General features: G+C 39.3%; 1 protein-coding gene across 5 annotated transcripts in view; it reads right to left on the reverse strand.

Moving 5' to 3' along the window:
- Positions 1-8091: 8091 nt before the first annotated feature.
- The window catches only part of BCL11A (BCL11 transcription factor A), a 181816-nt gene continuing 177952 nt past the window's right edge, over positions 8092-11955 (reverse strand). For 3 of the 5 annotated variants that reach the window (XM_063918216.1, XM_063918217.1, XM_063918211.1), the window contains exon 4: positions 9599-9683. Coding sequence is in view for 2 of the 5 variants with exons in the window: in XM_063918212.1 (XP_063774282.1) it covers positions 9564-9683 (120 nt within the window). In the remaining 3 variants the exon portion in view is untranslated. Of the gene's footprint in view, positions 9684-11955 lie in introns of all 5 variants that reach the window. The other 2 variants (XM_063918213.1, XM_063918212.1) reach the window with 1 other exon arrangement.

The raw sequence follows: 11955 nt of genomic DNA on the forward strand, positions 1-11955 counted from the left end.
GTTTCAGCCTACATTAGGAAACCAGACTTTTCAGGGAGAAGAGGCGGGTGAGGTTATGCACAGTTGGCACCTCCGGGGACTCCGTTCCTTATTTCAATTTTTGAATGATGACTGTTCAGCGGTATTATCACTGTCCCAATTAAAAGATAGATACCCGACCTTAAATTTTCCCTTTTTCGCATATTTCCAGATGCGTAGTTTTGCTACACGTTTTGCTATTTAGCTTGTTTGTAGCCCAATTAACTTACTTTTCCACTGGATGGAATAGTACGACAACATTTAGATTCCCCCCACTCTACGTCTTTAATATATTCTTATATCAGACGAAAGATTGACTATACTAAGCTTACTACAGGAATAGTTAAATGGAAAGACCTAGTTATGCTATAAGTGCATCTGGAGCCTGCCCTGCTGATGTTTTACTGAACTGATACAGAACCTGGGAGTTGTAGAAAAGGTATATGCAGTCAATTCTGGTTCAGCAGACATATACCAATGTGCCACTGCCCCAACATCACTGGAGGATAAAACATTGGGTAACAACAGTATAGCAAAATAAATCAGTGTCTATATAATTGGTTACTTGTGCAGCATAGTTAACAAAAAGTTAAATAAAATAAACTGGGGTTTATGCAGTGGATGGCTAGGTATTTGGTCTAAGCAGCTGGCAAAGTGGCCATTATTCAGAATGGAAAATATAGCTGTCAGTGAGGCAAGTGAAATTGCAGCTTGTCTAGAATTCACTATGATTTCTACGTAGCATCATTTTATCTATAACTAGGTTTGTCAAATGGCCTCTCCTGATACCTCCCATTACTAGATTTCTAGACGCTCTACTCGACTACATGATATAGCAAAACGTGCAGGAACAGTATTGCTTAATAGTGATCAGCACTGCATGATTGTGAACTATATACATCAGGGATGGACTGGGGCTCTAAAACAGCCCTGGTATTTTAGTGCCCATATGCGCACAACAAGGGGGCATGGCCACTGCTCAAGTGGGTCATGACCTCGATGTATTCCCCCGCGACGCTGTCTGCTGGATGGCAGACCGCAGTGCGGGCAGGCTTCGCTGCTCAGCCAGCCCCTGGCTCTCTGTGTGCTGTGCAGCCAGGCAGAGCTGCTCGGCCAGGCTTTTATGCCAGAAGTACCAGATGGCCAGTCCAGCCCAGATGTGAGCACACATAATTGCTGCAGAGGAGAGTCAGTCTGGGAGACTCCGTAGTCAGGACAGGCTGTGGCTTGTGGGTCCTCCTCAACTGGAGTTGGGAAAATCAGTCAGAGCTCGGTGTGCTGGGAAGCTACTGAGGGCCAAGAGGCCAGAGCCTATACCTGTAGGAGACAGGGAAGGCCACCAAACTCTGGGCTTGAACCATGTATTGACGAGAGAAAGCCAGGCCCGTGAGCCTCGAGTGTGAAGAGGCCAGAACGTACCTTACTGTATCTGTGAGAGACAGGACTTAGACTGTGAGTAGCTGTGGCAGTCAAGCCAACCTGGTGCCTGTGATAGACCTGCAAAGAAGTAGACAAGTTGCCCAAGGAGAGCCAGTGGTGAAGAAGTGCGCCAGTGCCTTGGGTGGAGGCTAGGTTGTTTTTGTTTTATTTAAATTATGCAGAATAGTAAAGCATGATTTCATTTATTTACCTGAAAACCTGTGTTTAGATCCTGATGAAGCACTTAAGACACTACACCAAAACACCCCTCTACTGAGCTAATTAACCCAAGCCATCACGATATATATAATCATTATAATGAACACATTTGTAATTTTATGTTTCTGCACTGATCAGAATTACATTTCATTGATAATTAATGAAATTTACGAGAAGATAAGCACCTACAGTAAGTGACAGGGGCTGTAAACTTAAATGTGTTGATCAATAGACGAACTAAACCCTATTATTATTATTATCATTAGATATTATAGTGAGAGCGCAGAGCCATTCCCAGATCTAGGAATGGTGAGTGCAATAAATGAAAGCCTATATATATATATATATATATATATATATATATGCCTCAGATATACAGTATGAGATGGGGGGCATGCACAGGTATCAGAAATAATACAGAAATAACATCCAGTAGATTTGTGTACTATCACTTTATTCATATGTTGAGAAATGAAAGTCTATTTGCAGTGCAGAGAAATATTGTTTCCAAAAATGAAGGAACCCAGGGTGTGTAAATCTCCACTATGGAAAATTATTTTGTTAAATTGTCTGCAGTGACCTGAAGACAAACAAAAGATTACTTTCTTATTTTCCCACATGATTACAAAGTATCCGAACCCACTACTGTTGGACCATGTGATGGAACAACTGCTTAAGCAGCACATGAGGCTCTTCAGAGCAGTCATGGGGCTTGCACATGCGCAGTGAGCTCTGTTTGGGCCTCCGTTTCACTACAAAGAAGCCAGGTGATTAAATGTTATGTCCCTGCTTGAACCACATATATACGCGAATATGTGCATCATTGAGCTATCTAATACTGTACATTTAATATGGCTTGTTTAACCAACCTCGGCAACACTGCCATGCTACAGCAAGTATTCTGTTGACTTTGTGAGAGCTATCAGGCTTGTTTACTGGACTGGAACGTCTCACTGCTGAGTGTGATCAGCTTGATAGGTATGGCATAGAGATGGAAGGAAATGCCAGAATTGTAAACCTTTATAATCCTGAATGACTGGTGATTTCAAACATAGATGCAAAACCAGCTTAACGTGCCATGCTGTACCATTTTATGGGCTTTGAAGGGGGTTTATTACCTGTCCTAATTGTGGTGTATTCAGAGCTTCATCATTTCGGAAGGGTTTTTGAGACATTCAAGTTAGAGGCCAAAACAATCACACTTTTTTTTAAGTGTGAACTTAGATAAACATTGAACAGTGCATGGTGCTGTGCTTACAGCAGCTGTCCTGCAGTGTGTGTGTGCGCGGGTGAAGGAACATCTTTTTAATATGGGGCACTGTTCTGCTTTTAAATTTACAGCATCTGAGTCCATACTGCCCCACTCGATTACTGCGATCTGTAGATGAAGGACTTTTAGCAGTACGTAGAATCTCCTGTAATTCATCTGGGGGGTCGAGCTTCTAGTCATGCGGCTCCGACTCTATGGAACTCACTTTCCCGCACAGTGCGAGAGGCCACTATAGAATCCTTCAAAAATAGACTCAAGACTTTCCTGTTTACTCAAGCACTTCCATAATGTCCCTTTAGTATCTACATGCTTCTGTATTTTATGAAAAGTTGTTCTGTACTTCATTGTTTCTGTACTATATTATGCTATGTATCTGTTAAGCACCTTGAGTCCTATTGGAGAAAGAGCGCTATATAAATAAAATTATTATTATTATTATTATTATTATTATTATTATTGTCAGTAATTTGAAGAAAAAAAATGAACACCTGTAAAACATTAAATTAGTACTGGATATAGGTCACTGCAGAGGGGAACTACCATGGGTGTCATTCTCCTGCCAGCACTGTAGGTTAATTGACTTCTGGTCATTAGACATAGGGGGTTATTCCGAGTTGTTCGCTCGCTAGCTGCTTTTAGCAGCATTGCACACGCTAGGCCGCAGCCCTCTGGGAGTGTATCTTAGCTTAGTAGAATAGCGAACAAGACTTACTCCTACACTGCGATCAGCTCAGCCCTTTTCGTTCCTGGTTTGACGTCACAAACATGCCCTGCGTTCGGCCAGCCACTCCCCCGTTTCTCCAGACACTCCCGCGTTTTATCCTGGCATGCCTGCGTTTTTCCGCACACTCCCTGAAAACGGCAAGTTTCCGCCCAGAAACACCCACTTCCTGTCAATCACACTCCGATCACTTCAACGATGAAAAGTCTTCGTTCGTGAGTAAATCTACTAAGTTTTGTGCTAAAATAATTAGCGCATGCGCACTGCGTATCATGCGCATGCGCATTTTTGCCTTAATCGCTCCGTTGCGAAAATCTGCAACGAGCGAACAACTCGGAATGACCCCCATAGTGCTGTACATCTGTGTGTGTTTGTGTACATGTAGAAGGGAATAGATTGTAAACTCCAGTGGGGCAGGGACTGATGTGAATGACTAGATATTTTCTCTAAAGTGATGCAGGGCACTGTATGTGTGCGCTATATAAATAACTTAACAAAATAAGGCTACAACAGCATTACAAATCCCTTATCTAAGTTTTGCTATGGCGCCCACCTTTTCACTGTTTGGCCCCTTGTTACACGATAACTCTGATGCACTATTAACATTTTACTAAGTTTGCAGTGGGTCCCAGAAGCCTCTAATTGACAATCCTATTCACTGCGATGGAGGCAAATTGCCATTGCAATGACGTAGAAAGGCTGACAATGGAACTGCAATTCGCTCCACTTGGGGCCCAATCTCACCCTGAACTATGGGATTTTTGTACGCAGTCCTTTGGGTTTGCGAACAAAAAATCTGCGAGTCTGGAGGTACCCTAAGTGTGGCATGCAAACACAGCTACTAGGATTGAGCCCACACGGTCTCTTTTATACAAATCTGCTCTCCAGACTCAAAAAGGCAGCAGTTGCTGACATGAGCAAAGGCTGGCAGGCGCAGGAGGAGGGGCATAGATCCCGCATCACCTCTCATTGGAATCAGGAAAGCAGGTCTTGCTTACAGAAAGCCAGCATAGAACAGCATCAGAAGGAAGAGAGAAACAGGATTTCACTTTAATAAAGTGAAGTCTAGCCAAAATTAGATTGTTTGCTGAGTTCTTTTTTTCCCTCTGCATCATAAAATAAAGGTACCTACTGGGGCGTATCTAGCTATTCGCCAGGATGGCACTCGCCAGGGGTGCCGGCCAAGGAAGGGGGGGTGCGCCGCCTGGCGGATTAATGCTCAGCAATGCTCACCATCCGCCACCCGCATTACCCGCCTATGTATGCGTCATTGCAGCACTGCCTACTGTAAGGTATAAAAGTAGCACTGTGCCTGACTCCTTCTCTGCCGGACACACTTCTACTAATATTCTTTGATTACAATGGGCAGCGCTGCAGCTGTCACTCCTCCGTATCCTCCGCCCCCTCTCCGTCTCCTGCAGTGTGTTCAGGGACTTCCGCCATATGCAGGAGGGACTTCCCACAGGAGCACAGGAGCTGTTTGCAGCAGCTAGGATCAGAGTCTCCGTTTGAGCCACATTGATATGGAGGCACGGGGAATGTGAGCTGGGTCCTCTCTCTCTCTCTCTCTCTCTCTCAGGGGGCTGCAGTCCAGACCAGTTTTACTTTCTCCTCTTTCTCCCTGTCACCCTCCGGCTCTCTTCCTCTGTTCTTCCAATGGCCAAATAATTTAGAAAATAATAGTGGCAATAAGAAGTTCCCCATTTGTGCCACTTTCTCCACATCTGTGCCTCTTCTACACACCATTACCTGTTCTCTTGTCCCCTTCCATTATCAGTGCATCTGCCCCCACTCCTTTATCTGTGCCTCTTCTACACACCATTATCTGTTCTCTTGCCCCCTTCCATTATAAGTGCTTCTTCTCTTACTCCTTTATCTGTGCCTCCACCCCTCCATTATCTATACGGGTGGTCTTCTGTATGCCGAATGTCGGGATCCCGGCGCACAGTATACCGGCGCCGGAATCCCGACACCCGGCATACCGACAACTATCCACGACCCCCCTGGAGGGAGAATAAAATAGTGTGGCGCGCGTAGCGCGCCACCGTGCCCGCAGTGTGGCGAGCGCAGTGACCCCGCAAGGGGCTCCTTTACGCTCGCCACGCTGTCGGTATGCCGACGGTCGGGCTCCCGGCGCCGGTATGCTGGTCGCCGGGAGCCCGAGCGCCGGCAAACCGTACTACACCCATCTATACATGTACCCCTCTCCATTTATATGTGCATCTGCCACCCCTCCATTATATGTGACTCTGTCACTTCTACATTTATCTGTGCCTCTGCCTCCTCAGTTATCTGTGCCTCTGCCCCCCTCATCTTATGTCCCCCCTCTCCATCTGTGCCTCTACACCTGTGTCTCTACCGCTCATCTTACCAGTGCCTCAAACCTTCCCCCCTCCCCCAATTGGGGACAGGCTGCTGCTAATCGGGGACAGGCTGCTGCTGCTGATCATGAACGTGGTGTCCTGGAGAATTATTCAGTTCTTAGTGCAGTGCCACTGAAAAGGTTTGGTCCCTCTGAGTGCAATGCCACTATATATAATATACACACTAGTATAATGGCTGGACCTATTCATGTCTCTGCCCCCTTCATCACAACTCTCCAATACTTACCTCATTCCCTGCATTCCAGACGTGATTAAGGGGACTACTGCGTCGTGTAATGTGAGTAAGGGGCACTTCAATGCTGTGTAATGTGAATAGCGGGGACTACTGTGTGGAATAATGCAGAATAGCGGACACTACTTTGTGGTGTAATATTAATAAGGTTGCACTACTGTGTTGCGTAATTTGAATTGGTACTAATGTGTGGACACACCCTAGCCCCATGAGGCCACACTACTTATGTTTGGCGCTGCACCATACTTATTTAGAGTATAGGAGGGGGAGTGTGGGGGGGAGGGGGGGATCAGTCCCTTACTTTGCCAGGGGCGGTTTGACCCCTAGATACACTCCTGGGTACCTATCCAAGTAAAGCTGCATAAAAGTGAATCTACTTATAAAGTTAACATATGTAGATGTCTGTACTTATTGTAGAGCTGAGTGTAAGCTAATGCTCTCTGTTAGCAGACATTTCAGAGTCACATTATTTGCTGTATCTTTTGATGGTTTTAAAACAGATTTCCTTGTGTCTGCCCTAATGTTCATGTCTTTAGTTCCAACATCTTAACTTCTTAGAATCTCCTGAAATATTGACATATATATTTGCGAAGGTTACTAGTAGTTTTTACATATACCATGCACCTTGCATTGTAAGATTAACAGCCCTTTCAGAAATAATTATATAATTGTAATATTATTTGTAATCCAAAAATATCATGCAAAATCCACTATATGGAGTTATCTGTTCAATACTGGTATGCCAATGTATGAATAAGTTGTGTATAAAAAAAGAGCCTTACACAGGGCTTCCAGGTGTGGCGAACTAATGTGTTGTAAGTTATGAGATTTTGAAATGTGATTTTTGTAATTGATTCTCCTTTTTACAAATATGCAGAGAATTTTCAAGAAGTCCCCTTGAGCTTTCAAACACAGGTAAATTATGAAATTCCTGTGGATGAGTTCAAAGAAAAAGTAGGCGCAGTCTATGAATCCAGATGTTCTAAGGTTGCATGCATGTTTCATGGGATGTATGCAGCACTTCTGTATAAGTCACAGGCCACCATCTGCAAAGCAATTAATTTACTGTAACTGAATGGCGATTCATTACATCCCCTTTGTTTTTGTAGTGGGGACTTACATTAAGGGTTCACTCAGTTAACACAATTTGATTTGCAAACAAATTGTGTTGGGCTAAACCAGTTTATACACTTTAAATATACTGATGTAAATGGCTGTTGTTATGTTCGTCATGCCTCTTTTCACAAAAAGTCAGCCACAGCATGTTCAGGGTTAACCTAACATATGTTTAAATTGGCTCTGTCATACACACAGAAAAGTGAAAGATGGGGTCACAGGTTAGGCTTTGAGGTTCAGCAGACATCTGTATTTGAAACAGGACCCTCTCCAAGACTTTTTTTTTTTTTTTAGAAGAAATATTGCCTACCAGGTTATTAACCCACTCAACGTCCAGAGGCCTTCTACCAGACCTAAAAATCTATTCATGTTATTTCAATGCTAAACATATGCAAGGGCAGAAATATATGTTATGTGGCTGCTTACATTAGTGTATTGATTATATCCAATTCCCAAAGTGGCAATGTTCCCTTGAACTTGGAGGTGCCATCATTCTTGTTGTGGTCTTGCAGATCATCTCCTGTATTCATCTTGTATACTATGTTCTGTTAAATATAGCTTTCAATTTAAGGTAACAATTTCCATCTTCTGAATTCATCTCGTGTAATGTGTTTCATTCAACATAGTTTGCTTTTAAGTTAACAATCATTGATTCTTTTTCCTTTCTTTTGAAAAAGAAAATATACAATCAATAAGAAGAAAAAAACAGACCTAAATCTTTACAGTTTATTGTGTCAATTTCATTTTTTTTTTCGTGTTTCAGCCTTTTTAAAGGCAAATGTATAACGTCTATTAACAATGATTCTTGGAATATACTTTTAGTATATAACAACGGTTTACATCACATTAAATTCACCCAAAGTGGGTAACAAATAACATAAGAACTGGCAGATTTTTTTTTTAACTTACAATATCTTATTCTGTACAAACTGCATTAAAATGAACCCCCTCTGGTTTATCCCATAATGGAACCAATATATTTTAGAATTTCAGGCACTGAAACTAGATCTCCTTTTTATTCTGGATTTATTGCGACTCAGAGGAACATATAAATGGAAATTGTTTTATGGAGTCAAACAAAAATGTAAAATCCTGGTTTTACCAATGATCTCCATCAACTTTGCACAAAATATTTTGAGAGTGTGAAATTATTTTGTCAACAGTTTCAACAAGATTCTATTGTGACGCTGTTTTTCTTCTAAAATATTTTTTTGTTTTTGTTTTTACAAGTAGGCCTTGAAAATCTAACAGCAAACAGTTAATGATAACCACATCATTTTTTTTTTCAGTTTGACATTTTTCAACATAGAAATATATTTATAAAAGTTTCTCTGGACACTAGGTCATGCTTGCATGGAATTTTACAGCAGCTTAAGAACACATTATGGATGCCATATAAATCTGGTGCAGAATTCTAACAAACTTGAAAAGGCCTCAATGGTTCATGGTTTTTATAACACCATTAATTTATCACACAGTTAGAAAATGTCACACTTTGTATTACTATTTTTTTTCCTTTAGAGCTCGAAGTACAACATGTCATTTGTAAATTATGTTCTTGTTGACTGTTTTTTAAAGCCCCGGTTATTGAGGCTGCACTGTATATTATCTCTTAAATAAGGGTATCATGAAGTCCTAAACAGACAAAGATGCTGTAAAAAATACTACCTAGCCCAGTGATTTTCAGAAGGTTTTCGTAATATCAGTCCAGCATACAATAAGATTAAATAGGGATTTGAAGAAAAAAAAATTGTGGTCACGGTTTTTTTTTTTTTTCTGCAAAATGGCCATCTGACTTCCAAACCTTTAATGTGCAAAACCAGTATTAAGCTGTCATGGGGCTCACTTTTAAATTTTATGTCTTTAAAAGACATTGATTACATCTTGAAATCATGTGCTACAAAACTGGCCTCTTTCATTAAAGTCAACAATAAAATATAATTCCCAGTACCATGTTTTGTGGGTGTTTATATAGCCATAGAGTCAAAGTCACGTTGATACAGGAAAGTAATGTACTCTGCAAGCATTCCTGCCAGGTGCAATGACCAATAACACCCAACTACAACTTTAATACATAATGGTCAAGTTGAAGTATTTTGTTTTTGTTTCATTTACAATAGGTTGGCCTGGTCATATCAGCACGTTCATCTTCTCCTTTGTCTTCTTTTCCTCGAAAGCTAGGTGTTATTTATTTTGCCCAAATTGGTATGCATATTTGTTAACACTTTTGCATATCTTTTCAGACTTCTTGCCATATAAATTTGATTGTTCTGTCCTTAGATTTAAAGTTGCTGTATTTTCCCCCTAGAAAGAAGGGATACAAATCACACTCTTAGTAAACTAAAAAAAAAGTGTTACTGCCATAAAGACATAGGGAATAAGCAGGTTACAAGCTATTATGCATAGAAAACAATATAGGTTGTTTTTTATTGTTTTTTACTTATTGTGTTTTCTTTTTCCATTTTTTAAGTATACGGCAAATTAATCATTAATTTATTTGCCGATATTATATAACCAAGTGTAAAAAAAACCACAGTACATACAGTGTACAACTAGAAGCCATATGGAAGGTAATGCATGCATGGTTTATAAAATGGAAAACAAAGATGTGGCTTGGAAGTAAATAAAAATTGACTTGATTTGTAGCTTGAAGGTAATGCGTACATACATTTTTTTAATTAACAGTTTGTACAAATATGAACAAAAAAGGAGTGACATTGGTGAAATGTGGGTTGATGTTGTGGTGTTGTTGCTTATTTGTTTTAGTCCCACTTCTGATCTTCTGAGTTTATTTTATTGCCTTAATAAATATTTGTAGACCTTGACAGAGTTCTGTTTCTGATTAAATCATATGATCTGTGTTTTTATACATGCATGTTAACTTACAAAGGATTCATTCTAAGAACCATTCGAAATGATTATACAAGTCAAGCAGAAGGATTTTAAAAGTAGACTATGATTGGCTTACATTTATAACTAATAAATAAGATTAATTATATAAAAAAGAATATAAAATATTCTTAAATTTAGGGTTTTTCTTTTTTTATTAACAATATAAATTTCATAATGTGTCAAATAAGGTCACAAGAGGCTTGTGCTGTGTACTTTATTACTTTTTTATTTTTCAATAAAAGGGACAAAATGGGTATATGAACAGGATAATGCAGACAACTACCAAAAAAACACAGACAGTGGTTTATCCAATAGAAATTAACAGACCAGAAACAAATACAATAAAAGCCAGGTTTGCATGACCTTTGGTCATCAAAATAAAAAATAAAAAAGATATAAGTAAAAAAATAAGAATAAAAGACCAAAATATGTGCCTGAGTTTTAAACAAAAGCACATAATCAATAATAAATAGTGACTCCCATAGTAAAAGATAAAATTTCAAGTTACGACAAACAGCTTTCATTACAGGAATAGAAAAGGCCAATAACAAAATATTGTACATTGCCATTTACAAAAAAAAGTATTGACTTGAGCGATCTTCCATCTTAATATGCTTTGCATAAGATTTCTTCCAATCGAAATATATAAAGCACCATTTAGCTGTTTTGTTTTTTTTTGGCAATGAAAATAAATTTAAAATGTGTGTTTATTTTATTGCATATGAAGTTTGATGCTGGAATGTAGGGTGAAGAAAAAGGGACAGAAAGCACACTACAGAACAAACCAATGCCATCAGCGTGCGGTACTGTATACAGTATGGCAGCTAGAGAGAGGAACAAAATAAAAGATATGTACAGCCCACTGTAAGAAGGCTTCTCTGCATGACATTCGAATCGGTATTCCCAAGTAGCCATCATATGGCTTCTGTACTGTACAATGTCACACTTATGTTTTTTTATTTTCTTGTTTTAAAACATACAAATAATTTGCACTATATTATCCTGCCGAAATTAAAAAAAATATATATATATACTGTGGCAGCCTGTGTTTTTATTCCACTACCATAAAAAAGGTACATTGATACCTTCCCGAAAGAACAAGCAACTGTTAAAAATACAAGCTTCAATATAAATACTATAATTCCTACACTAGATGAACATTTAAATTCAAATACCATTCTAAAAGTACAGGAAAAAAGACAATAGATGTGTTTTAGCATAGGAATCAACATGTGCATTTCCCTATATTTAAGTACTATATAATATGGAACCTTTCCCCAATGCACATTTCTTTATACATCCTGAAAGAATTGGGATATATCCAAGGCATATAAATTCCTCTACCATTTTATTTGCAATGAATAATAAGTCTTGTACAAGACAATGAAGCCCTAAAATACAATTCCCCTAAACAAAAGTGATGCTTTCTTTAAGAAAAAAAATCCACTTTTAGAATTAAAATTGCTTTTGTACACCAAAATACCCCTGTACTGTAAAGGCCAAAGCAATAATTATTTTGTAGAGTACATGTGGTCTGTTTCCATTCACAGTATTGTCTACATGATTTTAGGTACATTTGTAAGTCAAGTAAATAACTGGCAGAGTTTATGTATACATGCATACATGTATGTGTACGTGTGTATATATACAGTATATATATATATATATATATATATATATATAT

Source organism: Pseudophryne corroboree, chromosome 4 (assembly GCF_028390025.1).
Source record: "Pseudophryne corroboree isolate aPseCor3 chromosome 4, aPseCor3.hap2, whole genome shotgun sequence".
In the NCBI taxonomy this organism is placed as follows: domain Eukaryota; kingdom Metazoa; phylum Chordata; class Amphibia; order Anura; family Myobatrachidae; genus Pseudophryne; species Pseudophryne corroboree.